The sequence below is a fragment of the Teleopsis dalmanni genome, chromosome 1 (assembly GCF_002237135.1).
Source record: "Teleopsis dalmanni isolate 2A chromosome 1, ASM223713v2, whole genome shotgun sequence".
Lineage (NCBI taxonomy): Eukaryota > Metazoa > Arthropoda > Insecta > Diptera > Diopsidae > Teleopsis > Teleopsis dalmanni.
The window spans coordinates 10,286,368-10,304,912 of NC_051846.1; the positions used below are offsets into that span (position 1 = coordinate 10,286,368).

At 26.4% G+C, this 18,545-nt stretch overlaps 1 protein-coding gene across 3 annotated transcripts; it reads left to right on the forward strand.

Moving 5' to 3' along the window:
* Positions 1-13: 13 nt before the first annotated feature.
* On the forward strand, positions 14-12,190 carry LOC119668273 (prominin-like protein). 3 transcript variants are annotated; one of them, XM_038077725.1, is made up of 15 exons: positions 14-127; positions 228-356; positions 483-670; positions 1,144-1,308; positions 1,369-1,493; positions 3,303-3,468; positions 3,540-3,709; positions 3,776-3,885; positions 3,951-4,055; positions 4,120-4,975; positions 5,036-5,157; positions 6,044-6,094; positions 6,821-6,961; positions 7,362-7,422; positions 11,677-11,761. In XM_038077725.1, exons 1-14 carry the CDS (start codon positions 114-116, stop codon positions 7,420-7,422), a joined length of 2,403 nt encoding a protein of 800 aa, XP_037933653.1. In that variant the 5' UTR covers positions 14-113; the 3' UTR covers positions 11,677-11,761. The 3 variants fall into 3 exon arrangements, with proteins under 3 accessions (XP_037933653.1, XP_037933654.1, XP_037933655.1); XM_038077726.1 differs by lacking the exons at positions 6,044-6,094; positions 7,362-7,422 and having other exon boundaries at positions 11,677-12,188; XM_038077727.1 differs by lacking the exons at positions 6,044-6,094; positions 6,821-6,961; positions 7,362-7,422 and having other exon boundaries at positions 11,677-12,190.
* Positions 12,191-18,545: the final 6,355 nt, after the last annotated feature.

An 18,545-nucleotide genomic window follows, 5' to 3' on the forward strand; every position in this document is an offset into this window, starting at 1 on the left:
ATATGAAGCCAGAACTTGGTCCAAAAGTTGAACGAAACGAATGGGGAGATTTAATTAAACATTATTGGATTATTTTGCTGGTTGTTTTGATTGTGGGTTTGCTGGTCATATCGATGCCAATTATTGGGTAAGTCATGTTGCCCCTGTTACCAATATTAAACATTTTTTTTTCATTTTCCTTTTATAAACATTGTTTTTATCATCCTTACTACGTATTTATTTTTTAGATTATGCTTTTGCTGCTGCCGTTGTGCTGGTGCTTGCGGTGGACGTTCGGAGCCGTTTGATAAAAAACATGATACTTGTCGACGTGTATTTCTCGGTTTCCTGCTCATACTGTTAGCCACAGGCATTGTGTGAGTAAATCAATGTAACACATATCCGCTTTCATATTGAATTTACCAGGAATATCAGTTTATTTTGAGCTTTTAACTAATTTGTAACTATATGTTTTTCCCCTTCTTTACTTTTCTGCTTCGTAGTTTTGGAGTTATTATTGCATTCGCTACCAATAGCTACATGCAAATGGGCGTTGACAGCGGCACTGATGCGGTACGAGCTGGTAGTGCTGATACACAAAAATTCCTTGGTGTCACCTCAGAACAAATTGATCATATCTTGGTTACTAACTATAAACAACTCTCGGATCAACTCGAAAACATTTTAAGGGGTAAATTTTATGCACTAAACTGCATTCTTATTAAATTTATTTAATATGTTAACACGACGAAGATTTATTTGTAAATAGAAAAGTGTTAAATAATAGTGAATTACAACAACATTTTATTTTTCAATCGAAAAATATTGAAAAATATGATACCTGTTTTGGACATTGCCAAATAAACATTATTAGTGGGCCTTTGGAAATATTTTTTTTTTAATATTTTGTCGTTTTCGAATAGTTTTTAGACTACAATTACCAAGGGTTTAACAGCGTATATCGCTGTTAAATTTGTTGAAAATAGTACTTGATTTATTTTATTCAAACTAAGAGTTTTATGAATTTCACTTGCTGTGTTATGTTAAAATGAACGCATAAACTACAGCTATATGTCATTGCGATTTACTATTATAATTTTAGACATTAGATATAAATTTTATATATATTATTTTAATATTTATTATTTTTTTTCATCGTTTCAGAAACGTCTTCATTTATTATAACACAGTTAGAACGAAAGTCTATGGCGGTCTCGTTGCAATATCTGACAGATTTTCTAGCGAAGTTACCAGAACTACGAGATAAGCTGCAGCATATGAAGACAATAACAAATGAACTGCGTGTTTATGCCTCTCAACTGAGTGACGGTTAGTTTTGAAAATAATTAAAAGTAATTAAATTTGTCAAATAAATAATTCTCTTTAAAGGTTTACGCGGTGTTAAACGTGACTTGCTTCTTATGCTCACTAAATGTAATCAAGAAGCCTGCCAGGAAGTTTTAACCAAATACGAAATTGGCAAATTGGATGCAAATGGCATACATTATGATCAGGTAGGCAGTAAATTAAGTTATTTACAAATACGTATATATAAATATAAATTTATGGTTTATATATTAAATATTCTGTAAGCATTTTATTGATTCATTTAATGCATTTATTAAAAATTTATTTATCATGCTGCATGAAGATGGTAGACAGATACTTTCCAAAGGTATGTTATAACAAAGTATTTTATTAAAAAGAAAAAAGAATAAAATGTTATTTAATATTTTGTTATAAATAAAAGAAAAAGTGTGTTTGAAATATATTTAGATACTTATTTGTTTATTTATTATTCATATCACAGCATATTAACAACTTTCATTTAGTAGAAGTGTTGCTAAAAATAATTTTTTACAGCTTAAATGTAATGTCACCTCAAAAATCAATTTACCATCCAAGATAAATAATTTATTTATACGGGAACAAATGATGATAAAATAAATTTCGTCAATTTTTATTCACGTAAATCATACAAAGAGATTTATGTTATTCTATTTACTGCATACTTAAATAGTTAGATAATTCCTAATTTTTAATCACTCTACTTAAATTAAATTAGATATAATTTTGAGGATTTAAGCTTTTATTAAGACGTGCTTGAATTTTGTGGAAACCTTACTATCTTCGACTGCTAAACGTGGTCTGTAAAAAGAATCCCTTGATAGGTTCGAATTTATCTCTATTCAGATAAATTCAGCAGCAGAATCGAAGTCAAATTCGATTATGATTCGCTCTGTTCAGGTACATAAAATTATCATCTGAGCACAAACGTAGATTTATAATACTTACCTATTTCCTCAGCTATATACGTTACACTATATCCCATTATCTGTATGATTATTTTAATATGCGTTATGCATTTACAGTATAATGTATGGTATAATGCGAATTTCTTTTCCAGACTAGGAAACTTAATCATTGAACATGTTTTTAATTTTGTTACTTAGGTACCTAGATTTCAAATGGGGGCGGCTGTCAATAAGACAGATTTATAGAAATTTAGGAAGCCATTCGAACTCTTCATAAAACGCGAAGATTATTTGACATTTCTCTGTACATAAAAAGATTATTTAACACCAACGTTAAAGCCTTCGGCTTGTATGACAAGGCGCAACTTTTAGAAGTTATTACCATGCGTTTGTGAAGTAGCGAAGATATTGTCCCTTGTCCCTGTTGGAAAGATCGAGTCAAGCTTAGTCATCTGCATAGACGAGTACTACCAGTAACTACGAGAAATAGACCCGGCTGCTTACACATCTACATCCTTCCCCTATTCCTATATAACACCCCTAACTCCTCTTAATTATTCTTACACTCCACCATAACCTATATATTCGTTTTTGAAATCCATTTATGTTTTCTGCGCTAAGGGTCCTTTCAGGTTACAACAACTACAACTACCACACCACTTTTATTATCCATATAAACGATCAAATATCACGGGTTATAACAATACAAAAAAATTAGTAAAACATCGGAAAACATCAAATAAAACTCAAACGAAAAGATTAAACTGTTATTTTGTTTTATTTGTTGTTATTTAAATAAGATGAGCCAATAAATTAAATATATTCTAACTTAAGAAATGCATCACTAACAACAAAATAGAAATTTATTTTATTTAATAATATTTACTACAGTAGTATATGTTGAAAAGCTCCTTTATTATTTCTATAACATCAAAGTAATTTAGTAACTCAGCATTAAGATCACGAGATGCTGAATATGCAACACTTCTCATAAACATTCATACAAAATAAATATTAATTTAATATTTTTGTTAATATGAAATTAATTAAATATTTTTATTTTCATAGTTACCTGATGTTACCGAAATAATTGAAAATTTGGAACAATTAATAAATGACAACATTGCCGCTGCAGGCAATCGCGGACGAACTGCTCTGGACAACATGCGTAAGCATTTGAATGAAACAATCGCTAAACACACACCACAAATTATACAGGCAATTAACAAAGCTGGTAAGTGTAGCAATTTGTTAATAAAAAATAATAATGTATTAAAAAATGTATATAATATATATGGTTTACAGGTCAAAGCTTCCAGAAGGCTTCTAATGATATTAAAACTGAATTGAAAAAGATTTCTAATTTAATTGGTACTAAAACTGACAAATACACTGGAGTTGCAGATGACTATCTTAATGAATATGGACCATATCGGTTCTATATTGGCATAGGAGTTTGCACAGTTTTGTTGTTGGTAAATTAATTGATAACTATAGGAGTATGAATTGTTTAATTAAATTATATTTTTTCTAATTATTAGATACTTATTTGTTTAGTAATGGCGTTACTATGTGGTATTTGTGGTAAACGGCCTGACGGTTATGGTGATGATTGTTGCAATAAAGGCTCCGGATCACGCTTCCTCATGATGTAAGTGCGAAGTATTTATTCATTTTAATTGATGTGATCTTTTAACTGTGACCTTTTTATTGCAGCGCTGTGGCATTAATTTTCTTGACATTATCTGCTATTGCTTTGGTTTGTCTAGTACATTTTATTTTAGGTTTAGTTGCATATCGAGGAGTGTGTGTACCATTGAAGTAGGTTTATAATTACATTACTTATCGAAATTATAATTCAATCATTAATTCAAACTATTTTCAGGGATCCACAAAACGATGAAATTTTTGCACTATTGGATAATTCAATTGATTTGAATAATGTACTATATCCTTCACAAGGCAATGGCAAGGCTGCTTCAGGAACTTTACCACCATTCCGTATATCGCATGCTATAACATCCTGTAAGGCGAATAATACCGTTTTTGAGGTTTTGCGTATACAAAATCGTATAGATATTCAAGAAATAAATGAATATCCTGCACAATATAAAATTAATCAAACTCTTGATAATCTCGTAAATGGCATTGATTTTGATAATGAGAATATAGAAATACTTAGTGATGCGGATAAAGAACGTATTCTTCAAATGGGCAACTCGGCGATCAAATACTTCGATTCAGGCCAATTTATTGATAACCTAAACGATACCATAACTAAACATTCCCTTACCGAGATTTCTGAAAAATTGCGACAAACTGCATCACGTATCACTAGTAGTGAAATGAAAGATGTACAAGTGAGTCTGCGCAATCAAGCATTACATCTTGAGACATATGAGCAAAATCTTGTTATACCCATGAAAAACCAGTCATCCCAGTTAATTAATTTAGCACGTGATTTAGATAAAATATTACGTTATAAGGAGCATTCATTCCAAGAATCAATACCATTATTAGTAAATGAAATTGATCGTGCACAAATATTTATTGCAAAGGATGGTAGACAGTTTGTTAAGGAAACTGCTGAAAGTTTAGTTAATTATTTCTCTAGTGAAATTGTACGCTTCTTAGGCATGGTTGTGGATTCTGTAGAAAATAAGATTGGATTGTGTGAACCATTAGCACGAGTGTATGATGCGGGTGTTGTTGCTGCTTGCAATCGTATTGTAGATCCATGGGTAAATTCTTAAAATTTTTAAAATTATATGTATAGTAAATAATTAAACAATTTATTACAGAATGGTTTCTGGGCTGGTGTTATAGTATGTGTTGTGCTTTTCTTGCCAACCCTTATTGTAGCTGTTAAATTGGCAAGCTTATATCAAAAATCAGACCCCTATCCTGGACCCTTAGTAGAGTCGTAAGTACTATATATTGTCATATATACTATATATATAATAGTTATTTACTTTAAATTTCACATAACAGCTTGGTAGTTTTTTTTAATAAGTTTGTTACACTTTCCTTGCATCTTCTAATTTTTTTCTTTCATTGTTTTTGATTTTTAAAGTTTTCATTGTTGCATCCCAATATTCTTCAAACTATTATCAGCATCCAATAATTAGTAATAATTTTTATTTCTATTTCAAAATAATATATAACATAAAATAATTTTATAAATTATAATATTAAATCAAAAAATGAAAATCAATTAAAATAAACAGTTAAATAAGTAAATAAAAGAGTAATAAAATAAATTATTAATATTTATTATTATAAAATTTAGAAAACTATAGAAACAATTTTATAATATATTATAATATTATTATTATTTTAAAATAATTGTATTCGATATTGGATTTAGAAAATTAGGTGAAATATTAATATGAAATTATTACTTAAAAATAAATAAAAATATCTGAGAGGTAGCTTTACTTATCAATATAATAATGTTAAAGAAACAAAAACTATAGATTTGAAAAATTTTTTCAGAAATTATTAACAATGAAAAATGTGTATTTTTCTACATATATATATATTAATGAAAAAGGAAACAATTTATATAAAAAATATAAATTATTTATATGATTAAATTTTCCACGTAGGTTTTAGCTTTCTATTATCTGTCATTTAATTAACTTGATGTTTAAAAATCGTTTTTTTATACATGTTTGTTTGTTAGAGAAACAGTGTATGTTTTCAAGATTTTGTATGTATTTTTTTGTATTTAATTAGTTGTATTTAATTCGTTGTATTTGTTCAAGTTAAAGTTTTTCTTGATTTACTAAAAATAAAATAATTTTCAGGGAGTATTTGTATGATGCTTACAGTGAGCGTGATCATATTCCATTGGCAAAGTAAGTCTTCATTTTGGTTTCATTAAACTTCTTTTCATTTTTTCTTTATGAATAATTACAAGCTTTATATGAACTGACACTGTTGATTTTATAACATATTATAAACAAAATTATGATAATACATACTATTTTTACATACCATTTAAATTTTTTTTAAATCAAAAAAAAATTACTAAAGTATAGTTTTAGGCTGCACCTAAAAAACAATTCACGGCTTGTTTTAAATTTTTTCTTCGACACACTCGTAAACTATGTTTTTTAAAATAATGAACCACAAAAAAATTAAATTTTTCATTTTATTTTATATTTAATACATATTTCACTAAGAATTTAATTGGAATGATTATAATGCTTGTAACTATTTAAATCTTTAAAATTTTTAGTCTTATTAGTTAATACTAAATTTAATTTTTTTTTTAATATTTCAAAGTATTTATTTATTATTTTTAAATATTATTGTTATATATTATTTTTATTTAGTTTTTATTTACATTATTTTTGTTTTACTATATTACTTTTTCTTTTTTTTTATTATTTTTTATTTGCATTATTTTTATATATTTTAGAAAATGATTAATTTAAAATTTTTTATGTGTACTGTTATATTTTGTTTAGTTATTTTAGGTTTATTATTATTATATTTATTTATGTATTTACTTAATTTTTTACACAATCATTTTAAAACATTTCATTGCAAATCTTCATTATATCCCTGCTTTCTTATAGCGGACCCAAAAATAAACGACGAAAGAATAAAGATCGTCGCAGACGAGAATACTATGAAGAAACTGTAGGTTCTGGTGGGCATGGAGCACCATCCACGGCGTCTGGTGTACGTGATACACGTTACAATGATATGGCGCCCAAGTAAGTATAATTCCTTGTTATTTCGATATTTGCTTTTTGCCTTGAATTTTTATAGATATATTTTTTTATAGTAATTTTTGCATTTTGATATAAAGTTTTTACAAAACTTTATTTAAGTCTTTGTCTAATTTGTCTAATTATATTATAATTAAATATTTTTGGGTAGCATTTAAACGTCTTCTTGGAATGCTTAGAATTTATTTACTCCATAATTATATACTATATTTTTAACATAAATAAACTAAATAATGTTTTAAGATGTTCAAGCTCATATTGGTATTCTAACAACACTTAATATATATCGAAATTTCATTTAAAAATATTAAACTGTGTTAAAAGGAAATCAACATAATACAATTTATATTTTTATTTTTAATTTATATTTCTTAAATTTCTTTAGAGCTATTGTTGGGGCTATTGATACAAGGCCAAAAGCACTGACGGCAGATGGTTTCTTTTAGGTATAAATTATCTACCTGTGATGATGTGTGCGTGTGCTTTACATTACTAAACATTTACTTCTTTAACCCAAAAATATAATATAACTCATTACATTATTTTTCCAAGCGTTATAATTGTTAAAACTATATATTTACGACACCAATAACAAGTGTTAACCAAACTTCCCAATTGTGTCAAATGCCAAAGCAAGGCAATTACTAAACAAAAGTGCATACAGAGTTGGTGCCATAATGTGTAACTAAGTAAAGCTACTTCAAAGCCATTTATTAATTTTAAGGATGCCTATTTACCACTACTGCAGACATTAGTGAGAGTATAAGTTTTTTATTTTTAAAAATAATAATTTAATATTTTGTGCTTGTAGTCAAACATTTCGTCATACATTTAACTCTGGCTTATATTGTTTTTTTCGAATACTACTTCATTGAAACATCAACAACTAGTGAAAATCATAATGTGTTAACCATTTCGTGTCATATGACTGCATTTTTTCTTTTTTTTTTTTGTTTGTAACATTCATCTAAAAACATATAATAAATATTAATAAAATAATTCGAAGACATTGTAAAAAAAAATGAGATACCACATATATGCAATTCGATTTTTGCACTTTCAATGCTTCTGCTACACAACTATTTGGGTGTTCAAAAAATACGTACTGCTTAGAAAAGACATCTTTATTAGGTTTAATATAAAGAAAATTTAATAGAAAAATAAAAAAACAAAATGAATAAAAAAACAAAATATAATAAATAAAATAAAGTATAGAATTTATATCGAATTTTTTTAAATAATATATATATACAAGTATTATACTATATTTTACATTTTACAGCAATAATTTTATCACAGTATGTTTATTGTAATTTTATTTTACTAAAAATTATAACAAAAATTTAAATTTATTTATAATTTGTATGATTTCGATATAAACATTATTGATATGTAATTTTAGCATTTCCTCTATCTTTGTCTAGTATTTAATAACAGAAGTGTTCCTAGGATATTAATAAGCAATAATCTGAACTGGTACTGTTCGAACATTATTATATTGAATCACCACGAATATATCGATTTCGACCATTTGAATCCACCAATTTAAATAAAAAAATTTCGAGTATATCAGATTGCTCAGTTTTATATAAAGATACTTATAACAGGTTATATTCGAATACAATATGGTGGCCAAAAATTTTTAGTGTCTCGCATATTTGACCACAGCTAGCATAAGCAGTAAAATTCTTGAAACCTCGATCTAAAATAATTTTTGTAAAAGAATATAATCAACTGCTGTGAAATAAATTTTACCTTGTGTGGCACATTAATGTGTTATCCATTGGGACCATGATGAATAGAGTTCTCCTCTTATGTGTTACATGAGTTGACCTCTTACCTCATATTCTTAATTCATTGATATCTTTTCCAAAAGATACAATATCAGCAAGGTCTAGTAATAACAAAAGATAAGTGTGTTACATATCAAAGCTGTGTTTTCTTTAAGACCACGTTTGTATTCTGAACACGCCTCCACCTGTCATCTCGCTTTTATCTTGCAGCCTGAACAGCAATTGTTCAATTCTGGCTAATTACATACCAAATAGATACTTTTCACTTTGTTTAAAGTATGTTTAATGTCAACATGTGCTTAAACTGCAACTTACTCCATTCCTCTTGATTTCGTACATCAGTTTATATGTCACAACACATAATTTTGAGTCCCATTGATTAATAATTGTGTCTCGTTGAAATTGTGAGGTTCATCTACTTTGGTCCAGACTAGGTTTAATTACTACCCTATTCACACTCATATTCCTCCTTTAATACCCATTGGAATCAACATATTCTTCTGCTATTGTTTTATCTTTACTGCTCCACAGATTTTGCTAAGCGATGACAACTGAAACAAGCTTCGATCAGTTCGAATAATTTAATCTTCGAGTAAAACAATATATCTTAAAATATTTTTATTTAAAAGAATATTATTTATCACAATTTATTAGTATTATAATATCAATAATTATAAATAAATTTCTCACTAACAAATCATCATCAATAGCTATACACTCCATGTAGGACCTTAACTTGTTTTATGACATTCCTTCATTGTTTTCTATTTTTGGCTTTTAACTTCTAGTTGATTACATTTATATCTCTCAGCTCTTGTCGAACACTGTCACTTCCTCTCTCTCTCTATCTTACTTTTTTCTCGTTGTTCTAACTTCAATCTTCTGCTGGTCTGGCTGCTGCTCTTCTGGCATCCACAGAACGTGTCCTTTCCTTTTCAAGCGTTGTCTTTTTATGTGCTTGATGATGGTGTCAATTTCCACCAGTTGATTGAGTTTATCTATCATTATAGCTTATACGATATGATCACTAACAAATAATTAATAAAAATTTAGCGAACATAAAATTAAATTTTTATTATAAAAATAATTAATTAGAAACATTGCATTAATGTATAATATATCTAATAATTCTAATATCCAATAATAATATAATTTTATTATCTAATAATATATAGTTATCTTTGTCTAATTTTTAATAATAAGTAGCTTAGATATATAAGTTTATGTTTTTGTATGAAATATTTGCGAAAGAAAAGCAACAACTGTAACAAAATAAATTATAAATTATTTTTATACATATAGTTAAACATTTTATTGTAATTCAAGGTTCTCAAAACTATTATTTAAAATTCATATGGGGTTAAACACAAAAAAACGACCGTTCAATTAATTAGAAACATTTTCAAAAAATTTTAAAATTCAAAAGTATATATTAAAAAAAATTAATATTTTATGGCGAAGCCATGGTTTTGAATAAGAACTTGCTGCAATTTGAGAGAAATTGAGGTCACAAAATATTGGAACACATTTCTGGAAGCTGTATTCCATTTTTCTAGATATCTCTATTAAATTTATTACAATTTAAGGTATTGTTAAAAGTTTTCTATTAAAGTTAGAACGATAGGTCGACCAATTTAAGACGTTGATGAAATTATCAGATAACCATTCAATTTTGAGTGAATCGTTCCTAATTAGTTGAACCTAACTTTATATAATATGCATATATGTTACTATTATTTACCTTCTGCTCAAAAAGTACCCGGATTTTGTAAATAAAACACACAAATTTAAATTTTATCCTAATTTTTTTTTATCGCCTTCAAAATATGCTCCTTCTGAAGCGACGCTTAATCCAATCTTCCATACACTTTTCGTAGGCCCGTGAAGGTATGGCTTTTTGTTCCTTCAGCGAATATTCTTTTACCGATTCAATCGACTCAAAACGCTTACCACGAAGGGGCAATTTGAGTTTCGGGAACAGGAAAAAGTAGCACGGATCCAGATCTGGCGAATATAGTGCCTGAGCGATGACTGATGCCGTGTTTGGTCAAAAAATCGCGTACAACAAAAATTTTCCATAGTAAAAATCGCTAAATGCACTTAAGGTAGTCTCACATTAACAGCTGCTGTAAACAAACTAATTGATAGATGGCGCTCAAATTTGTACCATATATCAAGAAAGGGGTTCCCAACATAACAAAAAATTTTTTGAAAAATGTCTATTACTTAAGAAGTAGTTAACAAACAACAAAATCCGGATACTTTAGGTAGATCATTTTAAAACAAGGTTCTATCGTGAAGTATTGTAATATTAATTATTATCATTTAAAAATATATATTAGCAAATTTAGTGTAAGCAATAAATTCGTTATTTATTATTTTTATTTTTAAATAATTAAATATACTAACTATGCTTTAGAACGCTGCTTACTAACACATCAATCACAGCAATCAAATACACTATATTAACTGTCACACCTTAGAAACCATATTTGAACGCTGATGAATCAAACTATCTCTCTCTTTCTCTCTTAATACACACACCTATGTACTTCTGGTCTTGTAAAAATAACCAAGTTTACAACATATTTTATTTTATTTTATTATAAAATATACAAAAATAAATTATAAGTCTTATTGTTGTGAACTCTTATGTTTAGTAAACTAAAATCTATGTACGTTTCTTTATATGTTGTACATATTCGTTAAAGCCGTTTGTAATTCATTGTGAATTAATTGTTCACATTTTTATACATCAGTGTTGTGTATACACTGCCACAAATAACATATCCTTTCTATTTCTACTACTACTATCAAAATTTTCTCTTTCATTTTCTGTTATTTAGAGCAGTTTCTATATATTGTTATTAATATTTATTTTTATTTTTCTTTTTTCTTTGTCTATAGACACTGGGATGGTGGTCCACCACGTTATCAAAATCCACCGATGGCACCACCAGCATCTGAATACGAACGCCCACCGCCATATTATTATCCTGGAGCTACGGAGCAGGACTAAGTGTTCTATATTGAAATTCAGTTTTAAGATGTGTTTGAGGAAATTCACGCACGCAGCAGTAAATGTGAAAAGATATGAATTGGTATTAAAATTTTAAAAACCCGAAATCGAGTGCAACCAGCAACAAGAAAACAGCCAACGTTATTTGAAATTTAGACTTTAGGATGTTAAACTTTCTATTAAAAAAAATACGAATATGTAAAAAAAAATTTTGTGAAAATTGTAAGAAACTTCAGGTTTTCCCCACAGAAAGTAAAAATGGCTTTAATCAGAAATGAAATAAAAATAATAAAAATTAATCGAATCCAGAAAAAATAAAAAAATATATAAACTACAATGAAAGGGGAAGTAAGTTAAATGCATAGATTGAGACTGTAAATTAAGTTTATTAATGTTTTTTATATGTTTATAGTTTTAAATTTTATATTATGTGTATTTTTAATATTAGAAAAAATATTTAAAAATTGCATTTGCTGGCAAATTGGCCAAAATATTTTGTGTGTATTTTTATTTTGAAATTAATTGTTTTGTATTATTTTTAATAAATGAAATATTTTTATTTAAAAATTTTTACTACAATTAGTAAATTTAGTATTCATTTTCTAAGTAAATATTATTTTAATTATATCATTGTAAGGAAGGAAAAGAAGTATGAAGATGAGGAGGAGTTATTGTTAGGTTGTTATATTTTAAGTGATTTATTATAAAATAAAGGCTTAAAATGGCAGTACATTTATATGTAAAGAAATTTAATTCTTCCAAAGGAGAGAGTTTAAAAATAATTTATATACTCTAAATTTCTATATAAGTCAATTTTTAAATTATAGCAAGTTTAATTTTTTTTATTGAAATTGTTTAGTTTAAAATGATTTTTTAAAATTATATTTTAATTTAAAATATGTGTATTTATAAAAAAAAAATCCAAAGTAATTGATATCGCATGAATAAAACCAACTAAGCATAAATGTACTCAAATTGGTATATAGTAGGATATATGATTAAGTAATTAAAATGGAAAAAAAAAGTAATTGTAAAACTGTATTGACAGAAAAAAGCATTTGTGAATTACAAGTGTGCTTGGTAACAGCTCCGAAAGCTCCACTTTTTTAAAGTTGTTTTTAGCATAGTATATATTATATAAATATATATATAACATAATGTGAATTTTTAATGAAATTAAAAAGATAATATTAATTGTGAGTAAATTGAAAATATGAACATTTAAATATAATTACAAAGAAACAAGCACCAGCTTAAGAGTAAATATATTGTTGTTTTACTAAGATTTTAACAACAGTTTAGCTTTTAATTAGCTACTCATTATGACTACAAAAATAATTAGTATATATGCGAATGTCCTTTTGAACAATTTTTAACATATAATTGTAATTATAATAAAATTTACATATATAAAAATAATATTGAAAAAGATATTAAAATTAAAAATTTGTTATTTGTGACTATCAAGTAAATAAAATGAAATGCTGATGAAAAGTGTGAAGATTAATAATAATACTTTACATATTAACTTAACATTGTTCACATTATCATACTGTAACAAATTTTTAATTTTTTTTACATTTTAATGTGCTCATAAAAAGAAAATCGTTAAAGATAAATACAAACATTAAGTAAAGTAAACGGTTTTAAATGTTGCCAAAAACAAAACAAAAAACAAAAAAAAAAACAGAAATAAAAAATACTATTATTTATAGTGGAACATAAAATTGCATTTAAATATTAAAATATAATAAAAAAAAATTTGAAACAATAATAATAAAAATTATTTTTATATTTCATTAATGCAGAGCAAGGTCAAAATGTATCGTAGGCGCAAACAATACACTGTTAAAGAATTTCTCAAACTTTTAATCTATAAATTTATTGAAATTTTAAGTTAAAAATTTTCATATGAAAATTGATCTCAAAGTGTTAAAGAAACACAGGCACATATGTTATTTCAAAAAACATGCTATTAATTTTTCCACACTGTATATCTCTAACTTTATATTTTTTAAAAGAATTATGAACTCTTGGCCTTTGCTGAAATAATTTTTTACACTTTAAAACCATGATAACTCAGAGGTATCCATTTAATGCAGAAATAAAGAAAAAAATTTGTTGATACCTCTAAACACAACATTTAGTTTAGTTATCTATGATAGTAACAAAAAAAAATTTATTTTAATTATTAATTAATATGATCAAAGCAAAATTTTAAAAGAAAAACTTGGTCTAATTTATTTTTGTTTTAATTTTTGAGTCGTTACTTCGAAATTGTTTAAATTACTTGGTCTATTGTTTATAAGTATAATTTTTAAAAAGAATTAATATATCCGATTTAAAATTTTTCTGTCTAACTCTGTTATCGATAAAAATTTTTTATTGGTAGGTATTAGAGAGAATTTTTTAACTTTCAATTAGAACAAAATGAAGTTTGGATTTGATTCTATAAATTTGTATACTTATTGAATTCTATTATAGCAAACTTTCAAAGTAATTTAATTTCTAATATCCTGTATGTTTAGCAGTGGCATCACAATGGACCAGTGGGGTCGGACTGATTTAGTTAACCAAACTGACTGCCACAAAAAGCTAACAATATATATATATACATTCGAAATTTTCATCATTACCTTAATTTTATTTTATTTTTTATTTATTTTTCTTTTTTTACATATGTATGATATATATCCACATATAACAATATACTTGCCTATTAAAATATAACTTTTATATACCAACTTATAATAACACTGAATTTTCTTTTAAAACTGCGCCTTAAGTGTTTCAAGTAAAAAATGATCGAAACCTAAATAAAATGTTTGTAGGTGATATTAAATGCAACAATTATTGGAAAAAATATTTAAAAAAATAAAAATTAATATAACATAAAGACAAAATTAGAAATGATTGTAATTTAGTGTTTTTTTTTTATATTTTAGTAAGGAATTATAATAAAAACTTAATCTATATATAATATAAATTATGTGTACATGTTTTCTACTAAATTCATAACTTTCACTTTTCATTAGTATATATACAATATATACATATATACTTGACTCAGTAATCTTTAAATGAAATTTTTAAGCATAAAGTCCATGAAATCTAAATAAGTAAAAATGAATAAAATAAAAATTGATAACCACAGAAATTGCATTTCTCTTAACTGTATTAAGAACATATAGATCTTTTGTTTATAAATATTTATAATATATAAAAATATTAAAATAACTGCCATTTTATGTTAGAGCCTTTATGGTGTTATAGTAAAATGAAATTAAATAAACTACGGTCCTAAAATTTATTACTGTTGTTTAGCTCAACTCTAATACTATTAAATAAAGTTTTTCATTAATACAAATAACTCTCATAAGCCATTGATGAAATGATCTACAAAATCTGTAGCACGCTAAGCTCATTGTCACATACTGATGACCCATATTCTAAAATATTTTCTCTCTCTTTTAGTCTAAACTCATAAAGCAGTTCAATAAGACAGTTAAGTTTATAAACAAAACAAGCTTAGCTAACAAATGTTAAAACATGTTAAAATAATACACACATATTTAAATAAAATATATGTTTAAATAAAATATATATTTAAATAAATTAGGTGTATAATTACTTTAAGTTTTTGTTGTTTCTATCTTTTTTTATATCTATATGTAATATATAATATATAAAAAACTTGAAGTTTTTTCATTAACCCTAAAAATTTTAATATAACAGTTTTTTAATTAAAATATATTTAAATTAGTCATATATTAATATTTCTAGCCATTTCACTTTAAGAACATTAAGCAGATCAATATATGATATATATACGAATGCAGATAATTAATATATTTAAACTTTAAATCAGCGAAATTAAAATAAAAATTTCACTTTAAAAATATAGAAATATAGAAATTTTAAAAATACAACAAAAATTATTATTAAGTAAACAATATTAAATAAATAATATAAGAGATAATATTGTGAAAATCACTCCAAAGTTACAATAAAAATAAAAAACTACATAATAAAATATTGATTGTATTATTTCCATATAAAAGTTACAATAGTTACTATTATTAACTATATACATTTTTTTTTATAAAAATTAAACTATATATTGATGATTATTTTTTTAAAAATTTTGATAATAGTGACTAAGATTAGTTACTATTTTGATTCATTTCTTATATAATATGGAAGCATAGGTAGTTAGAAAAAAGTTAATGGATTTAAGAAAAGTTTTCCAATAATTTATATTTCGTGTTAACTTGCTAAACAATTTTCCAGCTATAGAAAAATATTTGTTGTGATAACCCGAAAAGACCTATAAAAAGTAGGAAAAACGAAGATTATAAGACGAATACATAGATTGTTGGAGATGAATTCAGTGTGTATACCATAGTTCGTTTGTAAGACATAGAGCTGATGTACCTCTTTCTCGGTTTCCTTGTAGGGTCTAAGCGAATGTACCCTGAGAAAAAACATTAGAGAACTTGTTATTCTCGGCATAGTTAGTTAATCTCTTTTTCGACTGTATTATATTTATTAAGCAGTTATATATTTAGTAAATTGCCATTTATGATTTAGATCCATATAATAAAATCAATTTCAAATTGTGTGCAAATATTTTGATTCAATTCAAAAAAAATTTCCGTCATAGTTTTGTATATTGAGAAAGTGCTACATGCTTTCTTAATACAACAGTTAAAAACTTTATAGTATCTCTGTTTACAGACAGGAAAACCAGAAAGATGAAGTGAAAGTAGATCAAAACCTGATTCAATTAATTAGATTTCAATCTTCAAAATTTTGTAGAGGTTTAGGAGTATTATATTGTATTAGATGAATTTATGAAATTAAGTATTTGGTTCACTTCCATATTAGTAACATTAGGAATTGAGTTAAAGAATACTGGTTCCATTTGGATCATGTGCTGACCGGTGTCATAACATATATTCTAGTATATCGTTCACAATTACTAGACAACAAAATCTATAGGAGTTAAATAGGGCAGTCTTACCTTCGTTCCATGCCACCCTACAGTCCACTGTCCAAAACCAATGTACTTCTATCATGTTTCTAAAGATTAAATCTTATGTTGTAGCTTTTGAGCATTAAGGTGATGCCGACTTAATTTCGCTGCTGAATTAAAAATCCTTTGGCCTCGTTGCAGGAATTCGTTTTCCTGTTGGACACTCGCAAGAAATAATTATAGAATTGATATGTGTGGGTCTTTCGAAAAGGTGCCGAGTCTAACCAGCTACTCATTTTCCGTTAAAATAACAGATCATTTAAAAGTATCCAAAAAACTGACACTTTTGCGCATCATAAATATATTTTCTTGATACAAAGAGTCATTGTAACTTTTATACAAGTAAAGAATGAAGATTTTAACCAGAGTAATTTCTCACGAACAATATTGCTTTATAACTTTGTTTCTAATTATTATCTACTGCTTCACAAGAATATGTGATAACAGATTATCTCTTTAATAACAATGATATCAATAATGTAAGGATATCCATATCCATTTAAAATGAATTAATCGCTTTTGCTGGTTGGTCAGTTCGTGAGTATGAAAAACGATGTTTCAGAAAAAGGTGTTTAAAGTGTCAGATAGAGAAGTGGCAATAAGTAAGTTTGAAAAAATATTGAACTGACTTGTCGCACCTGAAGAAGATGGTTTATCAGATCAAAAATCAGCAACGAGTCGTTAGGTCAACTAGTTTAGAGAAATTGTCGTCAAAGACATAGGTTGTGTGCAAGAACTTATCTTAGTTTCATCGATAGAAGAAGATAAAAGTTTGTATAAAAACTTAATTGCTAATCATTGCACTCTTCTGATTGAGTTAATCGATTAATATGCTTAATAAAGTTAGACAGACAGACTTACCAACACCGCGTTATCGAATCTCAGAATCGCTCCTCGGGAAGGTATGCAGGCTCCTCGGGGAGGTATGCATATCTGAGGTCATAATAGATTGTAAAAGTGCTCAAGTGCACTGGCTCAAATAGCTTCAATATAATACACGTAATAATAATAAAGTTAGTAGTTATATTTTTTTTTATTTTTAATATATTAAAAATGAATTAAATATTTCGACAAAACTTCGATTTAGTATCCATTGCATTTTGGTTAATTTGAATATTTTAAGTAACTTTTTTCACTTAACTTTACATCGTTACAGTATAGTTCTCCATATATTAGTCTTTAAGTTTGGAAATTTTTGGATAAAAAACGCCAGCAATCTCATCGAAAATCAGAATGCCCTCGAAGCATCTACCTTATATGAGATTTTTTGAAAAAAATTTATAAAAATTTGTTCGATTTTAAAGTGATTTTCTATTACAAAAAAATATGTTAGAAAATACTCTTCCGTTTTTTCTCAATGAAAACTGCACAGATTTCCATAAATAAAATTATTATTTTCTTTGTATGAATTTAAACTAAGATAAATAAATATATTATAAATAATACGAATAAAGTAACAGTTTTATTTTTATTAGTCAAGCATGCCAGCAACCTGGTATCCATCCAATGAAGCATTCAATCACGGATTGTTTGTCTATGAAAATATTGAGGCGTTAAGCGCCATTAAAAAAACGTAATGTACCAAGGGTGACTAGTTTTGCGAAGAGACAATGCCGAGTTTGGCATTTTTCACGCCAAATGAATTCATTCTTCCGGGCTTTAGCTTTAGCTTTTGCTTGGCTCAAGAACAAGAATTTAAAGATAATTATTTAAGAAACTATA

Coding starts and splice junctions, on each gene's coding strand:
- LOC119668273 (XM_038077726.1), top strand. Junction 3,886..3,950: donor GGATCACGCTTCCTCATGAT/GTAAGTGCGAAG, acceptor TTTTTATTGCAG/CGCTGTGGCATTAATTTTCT. Junction 6,962..11,676: donor TACAATGATATGGCGCCCAA/GTAAGTATAATT, acceptor CTTTGTCTATAG/ACACTGGGATGGTGGTCCAC.